This window comes from Aotus nancymaae, unplaced genomic scaffold (genome assembly GCF_030222135.1).
Source record: "Aotus nancymaae isolate 86718 unplaced genomic scaffold, 86718_ANA_hifiasm-v0.15.2.pri h1tg000010l, whole genome shotgun sequence".
NCBI classification, from domain to species: domain Eukaryota; kingdom Metazoa; phylum Chordata; class Mammalia; order Primates; family Aotidae; genus Aotus; species Aotus nancymaae.
This window is the reverse complement of record NW_026988421.1, coordinates 26,897,604-26,910,912: the sequence shown is the minus strand read 5'-3', so window position 1 is coordinate 26,910,912 and position 13,309 is coordinate 26,897,604. Positions and strand designations below refer to the sequence as shown.

Genomic DNA, 13,309 nt, shown 5'->3' with positions numbered 1-13,309 from the left:
CTCCTCGTGACATACGGTGGAAAACAGCTGAGGCGAATCTAGATTTGAGACATTCTGAAATTTCTTCCAGGTCTAACTGTTAACAACTCTAACTGTAAACAGCACCATCACCAGTGGATTCATCTGTCTGATCTATCAATCAATATAATTGAGACTTTCTAATAGAGCTCAGGTGAGCTCAGAGGGTTCTGAAGGCCTCAGGTTGGAGAAGGGATGAAATGAGCATGACTTTATAGCCCTCCGGTTCTGGGGCGAGTGGCAGGAAGCACTGTCCTGTGGGGCTGCTGGAACCATGCAGGTCTCTGGAGGATGTCAGCTGAGCTGGCCTCAGTCCCCTCTAACCCTGTCATTCTGTGAACTGGGGGTCAGTGAGCTGGCTGAGAGCAGATCTGCAGAAATGGCATGCAGGAAGGGGCTGGGGTAGTGGGTACCTGGGTCGGGGGACTGGTAATGAGGTGCTGAAGAGCCATTCAGGTTTTGCCCTCAGCTAGTCCTGCAGTGTCCCCTTTTCCAGTCTTGGACTGTCCCGCAGTCTCCAGCTCCTGCCTCTGGGGACCATGACATGAGCCATCACTTAGCACTGAGTGTCATCATGGCCAATGGTTCAGGTGTAGACAAGGGAGAAGGAGGATGCATTGTGTGTCTCTGAGACCTCCACTCAGACATGGTGGCCACAAGTCTGGTCTTGGCACATGCAAGTGGCATAGGAGGGGGCCCAGGCAGACTGTGCTCAGGCCCTCTGCTTGGAAACAGTCATCCTCCACAGAGCCCACCAGTGTCAGGACAAAAAGTAAAGCTCTGCATTTGGCAAAACACCATGGGTGTCCACTCTTTACACAGGATCAACTGCTTCTCTCTCTCTCTCTCTCTCTCTTTTTTTTGTTCAGACCGAGTCTTGCTCTTGTTGCCCAGGCTGGAGTGCAATGGCGTGATCTCGACTCACTGCAACCTCTGCGTACAGGGTTCAAGTGATTCTCCTGCCTCAGCCTCCTGAGTAACTGGGATTACAGGTGTGCCCCACTATGCCCAGCTGATTTTTGTATTTTTAGTAGAGACGGGGTTTCATCATGTTGGTCAAGCTGGTCTCGAACTCCTAACCATGTGATCTGCCCACCTTGGCCTCCGAAAGTGCTGGGATTACATGTGTGAGTGACCGCACCCGGCAACTGCTCCTGTCTTTTCAGCAGCATCAGTTTCTTTTCTTTAATTTCTTTTTTTTTTTTAAGTGCTCCTTCCCGCACAATTTTTTTTTTTTTTTTAAACATCATTTTCTAGTCCCTGGAAATCTTATAGGTAAAAGCCTGGCCGCTCTGGGTGGGCTTGGAGGTGTGGCAATAGGGCGCTGGCATCCTGCGCCTCTGGCCTCCCACCTGTGTCCTTTCAGCCTCACCTCTGGGGCTGCCTCTAACTGCCCAGACTGTTCTTCCTAGGTCACCATCTAGAAAGCTGGGGTCTCACTGAATTTCTAAAATCAGAGTATTCAAAACACATGGGTTTTCTTTTTGAAGGATCTGAGCAGCGACTCCCCTTGAAATGTAAATGGTGTCTAATTCCTGGTAGCAGTTTAAGCCATTTCACGAGGGATCTTAGTACGTCAGGGCCTGGGGGACACGTCACCTTCTGAGGAAGTTTTGTCTACTTGTGATCTTTCCATCTTGTCATCAGACACAGGCTAGACACCCCCTTAGGGCTGGACTTCCTGTTTATTAGGGAAGACACAGAGATAACAGATGTGGCTCTTAAGGAGCTCAGATCTGGGAGAAGATGGACACACAGGAGTCACCCTCCTGCAGAGGAGAAATGTGCAGAGTCGAGGGTGGGCACAGTCCTCTGGGGGCAGAATGGCAGGCGTGATCAGCTGTTCCTGGGGAGTCGTGAGGCTTATGGAGGGGCCCACTGTGGAAGCTGAATGTGCCCCCAGGCAGGGGACCAGAACAGGCTCAGAGGCGGAGGACTGGCTGGTTGGGGAAGGCCTCCTGTCTGCTGATCTGAACTGTAGGATGTGGAAGAGAGAGGTAGGGGCTGAGGCTCCAGCAGCACTTGGAACCAGCCCACAGAGGGCCCGGCTGAGGTGCTCAGATGTTCTCGGGGGCAGTGGGACTCCTCTGAAAGAGTCCTGTGTTTTTTTGAAACAGGGTCTCACTCTGTCACCCAGGCTGGAGTGCCATGGTGCAATCATGGTTCACTGCAGCCTCTACCTCCCAGGCTCCAGTGACCCTCCTACCTCAGCCTCCTGAGTAGCTGGAACTATAGGCGTGCACTATCACACCCAGCTACTTTTTGTATTTTTTTGTTGAGATGGGGTTTCACCATGTTGCCCAGGATGGTCTCAAACCCCTGAGCTCAAGCAATCGGCTCACCTTGGCCTCCCAAAGTGCTGGGATTACAGGCATAAGCCACTGTGCCCGGCCCTCTGAAGGTCTTTAAGGAGAAAAGGGACAGGATCTGCTTTATCTCAGCCTAGAAACTCCTTCTCCTGGGTCTGTCAGGGAGATGGCGAGATTTCACTACTTGGGTTCCCCCAGAGCACCAGGCCACTCAGGAGGCCCCTCATGAACGGATCAGCCTTGGCCTCTGCGTAAGTCTCCCCACTGGCAAGGCCTTTCCTGGGCCAGGTCTGCTTTCAGAACAAGGACCACAGGAATGACGTTACTCTCCCCAGGGGGAGAGCCAGTGATTGGCTGTGGTGGAAAATCCCACAGAGGAAAGGAGAATACCTGGGACTAGGAACCACCGCCATGCAATAGCCTCAGTTTTCAAGTCTGGTAAGTGGGCATAAAAATGAATGAGTCAGGGTGGTGCAGATGGGAGGGTCAGGAGATCCTTACCCTTCAAGGCTGACCTCTTGTTGGGCTCAGACTTCCTGCGCCTAAGCCTGACCGCACCCAATCCCTCTTCCCTCCTGCAAAGAAAGCCATTGATCTCTGAAAGCAAATGTGTCACGGACAGACGAATACTAGAAACAAGCTCAGCTATCTGGGTAGCAAAAAAATTCTAGTCGTACCAACCAGGAAGTGGAGACTTGTATAATTGTCATTAACATGTCAAAGGCTGAGTTGATCATTCTCAAACACTCTCACATTCCTCTCTGAACTCCTCCCTAGAAGATTTATTTTATTCCCTGAACAAACACTGCAAACATGTATTTCACCCCTAGGAATGGGGTAAACAGAGTCACTTAAAAACGGTGAGTCCAAGCCTCTATGGTATAGCTGACTCTTGTTAGTCTGATGAAAGTCTTCAACTTGTGGAGTCCTGCCCATTAAATATTAACTGCATTATCATGTTGCCCTTTATGTTAATTTATGAAGTTAAAGAAATGCCTTTGGAACCCCTCTTCATACACACCTGACCCTCAAGTGCCACATAAAATGATTACTCAGTCGGCATGTGGTAAATTTTCGGTGATTCTTATCCAATCTGCTGCCTATATGTTAAAAATTAACGCTGAGATTGGGCTATGAAACCGCCATTAGGCAGTGGGACTGGCTGGCCAGCAAGGGCAGGGAGCTTGAAGTCTGGGGAGGTCCACTGCACGGTCAGACTTTCTATGCCCGAGTCCTCGTAGGGAGCTGGCTGCTCGGGGTGCAGAGCCAGCTGCACAATTTTGGGTGCATTTGAATTCCCTTCAAACCCCAGACTCTGAGCCCACATTGTCCAGCAGGTCCAAGGAAGATGGTCAGCTAAGCAGGTGGGCTATGCAGGGGACTGTGAGTAGAGACTCCAGAGGCACTAGGCAGTGCATAGACCAGGGCAGGGAGAGACAGGGGAAGGGCTGGCCGTGGAGCGGACTGCACACGGCACTGGCTGTGAAGCTGGCTGGGGTTGGCAGTGATGCTGAGTGGCCCGTATGGAGGCAGAGCTGTGAAATGCAAAGCTGGTGGCAGTGGCCATGGACTTGTCTCTAAAGACCATTCCAAGGTCAGTGGGTTTCTTAGACAATCAGACCACAGATCCCAGCCTCCTAGTTCAGCAGAATTAAAGGTCACTCTGAACTGTCTCACCCCCGGCCATTCTCACAGTAAATCACTGCCTGTGAGACAGATGGCTGTCTGCTTGGTGGACCCATGGCTCCGTTCCTTGTCTGGCTCTGGGCAGTTTCCATCTGTGCTAATCAGGTTAGGAGACCCCTCCTCTTGCAGACCCCACTTCAGTGGCTCCTCCAGCTACCCATGGCACACTGGAGCTCCAGAGCCCCTCTGAATCAGGAGTCCTGTTCAAAGCCTGATCCCAGGAGATAAGATGCTATCACTTCCTCCTCCGGATGATCCAGCAGACCACATTTCCATGGAGCCCAACTGCAGATGCCTTGGGCTGGCTAATCTGGCTATAAATCCCAGCTGGAAAAGCCTTCCTCCCACCCTTTGCCCCTTCCCCCATTAGTTTTGCCCATTTATTTAGCTTCTTGGGAAAGGATTAAAGAGAAATAAAAGCTCAGGCTGCAGCCATCAATTTAACCAGAAACAGTGAATGTCTGTTAAAGAGAAAAATGAATATTGGTCTGAAGAAGAGTTTCTAGCTTAAGGGAATCCAGCATTGGGGTATCCTTTTAAAATAAGGCAGAACATGTGACCCAAGTATAACGTGCACAGTCATGAAATTCAAGCTTCAGTTTAATGGAGAGTACATTGTCTTTTTTTCTCATAGGCTTGGGAACACCAGATAATAAACTTAGCAAGTTGGTTCTTATTTCAACATTTTTACTTACTTATTTTTTTTAGGGACAGGATCTTTCCCTGTTACCCAGGCTGGAGTGCGGTGGCGTGATCATAGCTCACTGCAGCCTTGATCTCCTGACTCAAGCAGTCCTCTCACCTCAACTACAGGTGTGTGCTACCACGCCTGGCTAATTTTAAACTTTTTTTGGAGAGACGAGGTCTCGCTATGCTGCTCAGGCTGGTCTTGAACTCCTGGCCTCAAGTGATCCTCCTGCAACAGCTCTGTATGAGGACACTGTGATATATATTCTTCCTACTCTGCCCCCATGTGAGATAGTGTTTTTATATTCATTTTACAGATGAGCAAACTAGGGCTCAGAGAGGCAAAGCAACTTGCCCAAGGTCATGTAGCTAGTAAGTGGGCACTGGGATTCGACTCCAGCTCTTCTCCCTCCGATACGCTAATACCAGCACCTGTGAAACCGTAGACTACATTTGCCACATTATAATACATTATACCACGTCTTCTCAAGATTTTTGAGTCAGGAACCACAGTGGGTTTCATTTAACTACGAAATTCTAGCTCCACTAAAGCCAATGGTGCCCAGTAGAAACATTAAATTATTTAGTGTTTGCTTTTTTATTTGCTTGTTTTTATTTTTTATTTGCCTTTTAACTTTTTATTTGCTTTTAATAAAGTCTTTCACCAGCCCGGGCAACAGAATGAGACCCTGTCTTGAAAACATGTTAAAAATATGGCCGGGGGCTGGGCACGGTGGCTCATGCCTGTAATCCCAGAACTTTGGGAGGCCAAGCGGGGTGGATCACGAGGTCAGGGGTTCTAGACCAGCCTGACCAACATGGTGAAACCCCGTCTCTACTAAAAATACAAAAATTGTCTGGGCATGGTGTGCGCACCTGTAATCAGCTACTCAGGAGGCTGAGGTAGGAGAATCTCTTGAAACTCGGAGGTGGAGGTTGCAGTGAGTCGAGATTGCACCACTGCACTCCAGCCTGGGTGACAAAGGGAGACTCCATCTCAAAAAAAAAAGAAAAAAAAAAAGGCCAGGTGCGGTGGCTTACATCTGTAATCTCAGCACTTTGGGAGGCTGAAACAGGCAGATCACTTGAGGCCAGGAGTTTGAGACCAGCCTAGCCAATATGGCAAAACCAGGTCTCTACTAAAAATACAAAAATTAGCGAGGCGTGGTGGCGCGTGCCTATAAGCCCAGTTACTCGGAAGGCTGAGGCACAAGAATTGCTTGAATCCAGGAAGTGGAGGTTACAGTGAGCCGAGATAGCGCCACTGCACTCCAGCCTGGGCCACAGAGCGAGACTTTGTCTCACCAAAATAAATAAATAAATAAAATAAAAAATAAAGCCTTTTCATTTGCTTGTTTTTAAAAAACAAATTGTTTGCCCTTTGTAAAAATAATCACAAAAGCATCTGCTGAATGCTTCCTCCGAGCCAGATGCTGTGCTGCGGCCTTACAATGTGCCAGCTCATCACATCCTCGTGACCACCCTGTGTGGAGGCACCCTGTGTGTTCACCTCCCTACTGGACAGATGTGGAAATTGAGGCTCAGGGAAGTTAAGCAACTTGCCCAAGTTCACAAAATTAGTCAAGGCTTTGAACCCGGGAAGTCTGGCCCTCCAGAGGCCACGTGCCAAGGAAACTGAGAGCCGCTAGTAGCCGCTCATGCTCACCGCAGGAGCGCTGGGCTCTAATCAAGCAGACAGACAGGTGGGCTCTGGCGCATGACACTGCTGTCCTTCTCCTGCCTGCTCTTTGGCACTGGCTATGTTAATGTGTGTGTGTGTGTGTGTGTGTGTGTGTGTGTGTACACCTGCATCTGTAAAAATGTGTATATGAACATTTGTAGTTACCAAGATTTAGGGAAATTAACAAATGTGCGCTGCTGATGCTACTGAACTGATTTCCACAACATCTCAACAGGAATTCAAAGAAACAGTCCTTCTATGTACAGCAAAATCCCACATAGAGAAGCAAGCAGGAAGGAGCACGAGGCTCCTTGACTTAGCTCCTGAGCTCAGTTCACTTCCCACAGGAAGTGACTTAAAGCCGTGTTTTGTAAACATGGATATGTCCTGACAGGCACAGAGGCTTAACTGTGAACCTGAGGTCTTTGTGTCCCAGAGAGTGGCCCAGCTACGGGGTGACCCCATGCCCACCCCTCTGGCCAGGAAACACCAGGCCTCTGGAGGGTTCTGTACAGCAGCCTTCTTTCACAGATGGACAGACTCAGGCGGATGGGCCCCTCCCCTCCCCGGAGCCCTCCCTGAGCCCCTCCCCCAGCCCCAGACACACTCTTACCCGGCAGTACTCATCGATAGGCTTCAGCCTCTTCACAGCTACGTCCCGGATGTGGCTTCTGCGGAAGAGGATCTTGCCTGGAAGAGAGATGCTCATGAGTGGGGAATTCTGGCTAAAACTGCCACGGGGACCCTCTCATTCCCCACTCCCCTGGCTTCTCAGCATCTTAGTCCAGCACTACATGCCACCACCCCTCTCCACCACCCCTGTCCATGGTTGAGGAAAAAAGAGAGGAGCGGTCACCTTTCCTGGAGGGCAGGAGGCACCCTAGGCTGAGAGCCCAGGACCTCTCTGGCAGGTGTGGAGCCCTGGAGGCTGCCATCTTGGGATTCAATAAGCGACTTGGCCAGGCCACCTTGCCTGGATCTAATGGCAGGATCGATGAATGCCTGGAGTGGGCGCGGCTCTCAAGTGACCTTGCAAATCAACACAAAGTAGAGCCCAGCCCACATGCTACGCTTTGTTTTCAGGCCCATCCCTCCTTGAGAAATCGGCATTCGTTCCTGCCAGCTGGGCAGGAATTCCTATTCTTAGTCTAGGTGGGTGGCTCCTTCCAGGGCGGGCACAAGGCAATACCAAGGGAAGCACGGCTGTCCCAGTCTGAGTGTTTCCTGGCCTCTTTGCGCGCACAGCCTCCAGCCATACGGGCTGCTGCCAGCTGGGCTGGGACACCCCTCTACAGGTATGGGCAAAGCTTATAGGAAATGCCAGCCCCTCAGCCCTTCCCAGCTGGCTCTCCCAAGCAAGCCACATTCAATCACAACAAATGCGTCAAGGCATAGTCCTTTTCTAGTCTGTGAAATTTAGAATCTGAACCCAGACGCATCCCCAGAAACAAGGATTTGACTGGCATTTGTTTATTTTGGAGGTGATCCCAAGAAATCTTAGGGGAGTGGGACGGTAAGGGCAGGAAGGGGAAGCAAGTGTTATCAGCCCAGTTAGTCATGGTAGGCAGTCGGAGCTCAGTTCTGCTGGGGGGCTCCAGGAGATGACAGAGAATGTACCTGGCACGCGGAGGCTGGGGATCTACCCACCAACTCCCTGTCTGTCACTGAGGGCTGTCTCCGAAGGCGTTAACTCCAGCACGTCTTCGAGTGTGCACCCATGGCTAGACAAAGCCCCAAGGTAGAGAGCCCCAGTGGCTCTGGTGAGCAGCCTTTGGCAGCCAGAGGTGAGACAGGGAACCCGGGGGCTATGAAAACCACAGCTGCAGCCATCCCTGACTTCCCTGCCACCACGAGCACTGGTCGCCAGCCCTGCTGAAGTCAGACAGTGGAACGTGTGAGCGTGTCCCATGGTATGTGACTTGCTTCCTGTGGGTCTCTCTCATCTGTCCGCGATGGCTCTGCAGCTCACCCCTCCTGTCTGCCCCCACACTCTGTGGAGCACTAGGATTAGCATTCAGCAGATGCTCAATGAGTGCTTGCTGGGTCATTCTTGTTCCTCTCCTGGACTCTTGCTCAAGCTCTCCTTCCTCCTCTCCTCTCTGAAGCCAGAGAGCGGGCCATCTCCCTGTCAGATGGACAACACTGTGCAGACAGACGACGTCATCAAGATGAAGCAGCTCTGCTTTGCGTTCCTCTTGAAAGGAGATAAAACATTTATCCAGACACTGGAGACGCTGCTGCTCCTTGGGGGAAGATGTTACAGATTCAGGATTCCTTTGCCTCTTTGCTTCCTACCCTTTTTTGGTTGGCTGTCACTTGATTGCTCGCATGCCACAGGCTACATGTGTGGGGCCAGGGGGATGCTGTGTAAAAGTGAAAACACGAGGAGACCTGTGCTCAGGACTGCCAAGAAGACGGGTGGTCCTGGGGCTGGAATTCTGGGCCTTTCTACCTCAGGCGGTTGTCTGTCAGGAGCTGAGGGATGCCTGGACTCAGTGACACCAGTGGTCCAGCCATACGAGCAGGGCCCTGTGACCATCTGAGATACAGAGGAAATCCGGGGGGACCACAGGAGGGCAGGGGCAGGGCCCACAAACCTGCATGGAGCAGGGCCTCAGCCTCCAAAAATGGCACTCCTGTCCTTTCTCCTCCTGTCAGGGGACAAAAAGGAAAGGAGGGAGATGGGGAGGTAAATGAGGTCCCTCTCCCAGTCCCCAACCTCAGCATTGGCCAAAGCTCTGGCTGGGTCTTAGATCATTCCTGACCTAGTTGCAGACAGAACTCATTTTAAAATCTAGTTAAGGAGCACTGAGGCCTCCCCGAAGGTGTACGAGGTCCAGAGGAGGGAGGGATAGGTTGGGATGGGGAGGTAGGAGAGAGGAGCCACCTGACTCCTCCCCACCCTGGCCCCAGGCACAGGACCCCATCCTGCCCCTCGAGCTGCACTCTGAGTGAGGCCACCGGGCCACTGAGCCTGGGGCTGCCCAGTCCTCCCCACCAGGCTCCTGGATCTGCTGCTCACTTGCAGGGTCAGAGGAGAATTTCTGCACAAGCCAATTCCCAGATGAGTTTTTGGAAGCCCAATGGGGCTTCCCTCTTTCCCGCTGAAATCCCGACAGGATCAGCGTTTTCTTTTCCCAGGGCTTTGGCACCGTCCGCCTGTAGGGGAGAGAGGGAGGGAGGGCCTGGAAGGGATTCTCCAGTCTTGACTTCTCTGTTAGGAATCCAAACCACACTCCGAAAGCCAAACCGGTGACCATATAAAAGGGGGAGAGAAAAAGGAGGAGGAGGAAAATCCCCATTAAGGAAGCCGAGACCACAGGGCATTAAAGGCCTCTTGTAAATGTAATGCAGCCTGTTGACGGGGAGGCTCAGCTTCTGCCAGAGGCTTCGAAGCCATGCAGATGCTGGCCCAGGAACCTGACGAGCATTGCAAGGAAGACTGCGCGGGGCATGAAACAGACCTAACTCATCAGATTAACTCAGTGCTGAAAGCGGAGAAAAAGCTGTGCAGCCGGCGGCATCCAAGCAGTAACTGCAGGTCCCTCCTCCTGCCACTCTGGGCTGGGAAGAGGTGAGACCAGAGAAGGAGTGCGGGCGTCTGGTGCGAGTCCTGGGTTCAAGTCCCACCCAAGCCACAGGCTGACTGTGTGACCCTGTAACAGGTCCCTTCTCCAAGGGGACTTCGATGTGCTCATCTGGGGCCTGGGATCTATGGATGCTCCCTCCAGAAGCCCTAAGATTGATTTATAGTGGGGACTTTAGCGGGCAGAGGAGGAGTGAGGACAGGGTTAATGGTAGCTAAGTGCTCGGTGCACACCAGGTGCACACTAAAAGCTTTTCACTGAATTCCCTCCCTTTATCCTCGCAACAACCTTGAAGCAAGTACTTTAACCAGGCCCATTTTATCCTAGAGGAGATAGCAGCTCAGAGAGGTTGAAGGACCTGTCCGAAGTCACACAGCTATCAAGTGGCTGAGCTGGGTTTCAACCTGAGGTTTTAAAGCTTAGAGAGTGGTGGGGAGCCATGACCTTTGGGTTTGGATCGTGTAAGGCCTTGAGAGCCACCATGAGGACCTTAGATTTTATTCTGTATGTGAAGGAGATGAGAACAGCTAAACCTCTAGACCAACCACAGCACAGCCTCCAGGGCTCTTCTTGGGAAAGTAGTATGTATGGGATGGGCTCTTATGAGAACCAGGGCCTGGGGCCCTCGACAAATAGAATCTCCAGACACAGTCCTGAAAGCGGCCAGTTCCACTGGCCAGGTCCCCACACCAGCCATGAAGAGTTTGACAGCAACCTCCAAGAACTAGGACCCAACTGCACTGATTATAGAAGTCGCCTGGGACCTCTTCTGGTCTGAGCGGGCTGATCCATTCCTGGCAGCCTCTCCTCTTCACACTCACAGTGTCTATGCATGCATGTACAACTCCCTCTTCCCTGCCTTTTCTGCCACCTGGAATGCCATTCATTCTTGGAAGGCTTCCCCCTGCCTTTCCTTCTTTCCTTCCATCCTTCCTTCCTTCCCTTGATCCACCCAGCACTGTCCTGATGGAGGCCTGTCCCAAGTCAGGTGCTGTTCCAGGTGCTGGGAGCATTGCAGTGAACCAGACAGATGGGGGCCTTGCTCTCAGGAGTTAACCTTCTAATGGGAAGGGGGTGGGCATGGGAAGAAGACAGTATACATTTTCACATCTAGTGAGTGGTTTGGTTACACTTCCATGTCTCCTCCCACCTATACAGAGATAATAACACAAAGTAATGTGAGGAGGGGTGCCAGGAGGGAGGGAGAATTCAGTGGTCAAGGAAGCTTCTCTGGGCTTCAGTGGAGATGTCAAGGAGAAGAAAGCAGTGGTGCAAAGGTCTGAAATGAGAGGGCTAGCCAGAGGGAACTATAACAGCCAAGGCCCTGGGACAGAAAGACCTGGGCTTGATGGAAGGTGGAAAAGAAAAGAGCCTGCAGCCACAGAAGAGACTTTGCTTTTATTCCAAGTGCCCTTGGGTCTGCCAATCAACCCTCAAGGAACTGTCCTTAAGGCACAGTTCCACACTGCCTCCCCCATGAAGCCTTCCTTGAATGCTTGTCTCCCGCTTCCTTGCCAACCTCCAGGGCCCTCTGGCAGTCGCCCCACTCTGGCCCTCTCTCCCCTGATGTCCTGCAGAATTTGTCAGAGAGCCACCCTCTTCAGGACCCCCTCTCACTTTCCCAAGGAGTCCTCTGATTTATAGAAACAGGGTCAGCAGCCCCCTGGGCTCAAGGAAAGCCAGCTCCTCCCAGCCACCCTGGCCTCCAAGGAGACAGATGCTCACAACCCCTCCCCTCAATGTAGCCCAGAGAGCCCGGACTGTCAAGGGAGACTTGCCGAAGAAACCGGGAGAGCACAGGAGGGCCTGGAGCCCACAGACCGCGCGGTGCAGAGGCTCATGCCCCAAGGACAGCCCTCCTGCTCTTCTAACTGGGCCTGAGAACAGAAAGGAAGGTGGGATGCAGTTGTCACCTAAGGCTGCTGGCACAAATGACCACAAACTCGGTGGCTTAAAATAACAGGAATCTGACAGACCATGGTGGCTCATGCCTGTAATCCCAGCTATTTGGGAGGCTGAGGATGGAGGATCGCTTGAGCTCAGGAGTTTAAGACCAGACTAGGCAACACAGTCTCTACAAAATGCTAAAAACATATCAGCTGGGCATGGTGGTGCACACCTGTGATGCCAGCTACTCAGGAGGCTGAAGTGGGAGGATTGCTTGAGGCTGGGAGGTTGAGGCTGCAGTGAGTTGTGATCGTGCCACTGTACTCCCGCCTGGGTGAAAGAGTGAGACTGTCTCAAAACAAACAACCACCCAAGAATGTATTCACTGCTGGTTCTGGAGGCCGGAAGTCTGAAATCACAGTGCCAGCAGTGTCACGCTCCTTCTGGAGGCACCAGGGGAGAGTCCTTCTGCACCTCTTCCAGCTTCTGGGGCTCCAGGCATCTCTTGGCCCGTGGCAGCATCACTCCAGTCTCCGCCTCGGTCTTTACATGGCCTTCCTGCCCCGTGCCTGTGTCTCACGTTTCTTCTGCCTTGTCTCATAAGAACACCTGTCATTGAGTTTATTTAGTGTCCACCCTAAATCCAGGATGATCTCATTTTGAAATCCTTAATTACATCTGCCAAGACCCTTTCTCCAAATGAGGCCAGCTTCACAGGTTTCAAGGGGTTAGGACTTGGACATACCTTTTTGGGAGCCGTTCTTCAACCTACCACAGGCAGTTATGGGAGAGTCACCAGGCAGACCAGTCACCTGACCGGGCCCTGTATCCCTAAGTGGATTGTAGTGACCCTGAGGACAGGGGTGGGTTCTCTACTCCCTGAGTCCCTGGACATGTCTGGCATGGTGCTAGGTGACATGGATGTGGGTGCAGCCTGAAGCTCTCGGCAGGGTGGGGACGGGGAGTGTCTGGACTGAGCAGCTCCGGGGTCTCTGAGCCTGAGGAAAGATGCAAGCTGAGCCTGAGGAGAGATGCAAGCTGACGTGGGGACCTGAAGGTGAGCGAATGGGGGGCGGGTCCTTCTCTGGCTCTGAGGGCTGATGTGACACCCAGAAGAGAAGAGATGAACAGATTTCCCAGATCAACTGGAGGAAGGAAGATGTGAGGATTCCCAGAGGGAACCTCCCTCCCCAACATGGGTGACATGCATGCTCTGGGGAGATAAGACACAGGCAGTGAGTGTGGGAGGAAGGAGGAGAGGTTAAGTCTCCCACTCCCACAGCTCTCTGCGGTCCTGAGACCTGACCAGGTCCCTGTGCAAAGTGGGCGGGGCCAGCCAAGGACCCCATGTCCAGTTGCCCTCATCAGACGCTTTCACCTGTGCTGTTTGCTGACAGATTGATGAAGACAGAAGCTCTTTATTTTATTTTATTTATTTATTTTTCAAGATGGGG

At 52.1% G+C, this 13,309-nt stretch overlaps 1 protein-coding gene across 4 annotated transcripts in view; it reads right to left on the bottom strand.

Moving 5' to 3' along the window:
- The window catches only part of SH3PXD2A (SH3 and PX domains 2A), a 257,697-nt gene that overhangs the window by 127,712 nt on the left and 116,676 nt on the right, over nucleotides 1–13,309 (bottom strand). For all 4 annotated transcript variants that reach the window (XR_010341754.1, XM_012439465.3, XM_012439467.3 and 1 more), the window contains exon 4: nucleotides 6,995–7,071. Coding sequence is in view for 3 of the 4 variants with exons in the window: in XM_012439465.3 (XP_012294888.1) it covers nucleotides 6,995–7,071 (77 nt within the window). In the remaining variant the exon portion in view is untranslated. The remainder of the gene's footprint in view (nucleotides 1–6,994; nucleotides 7,072–13,309) is intronic.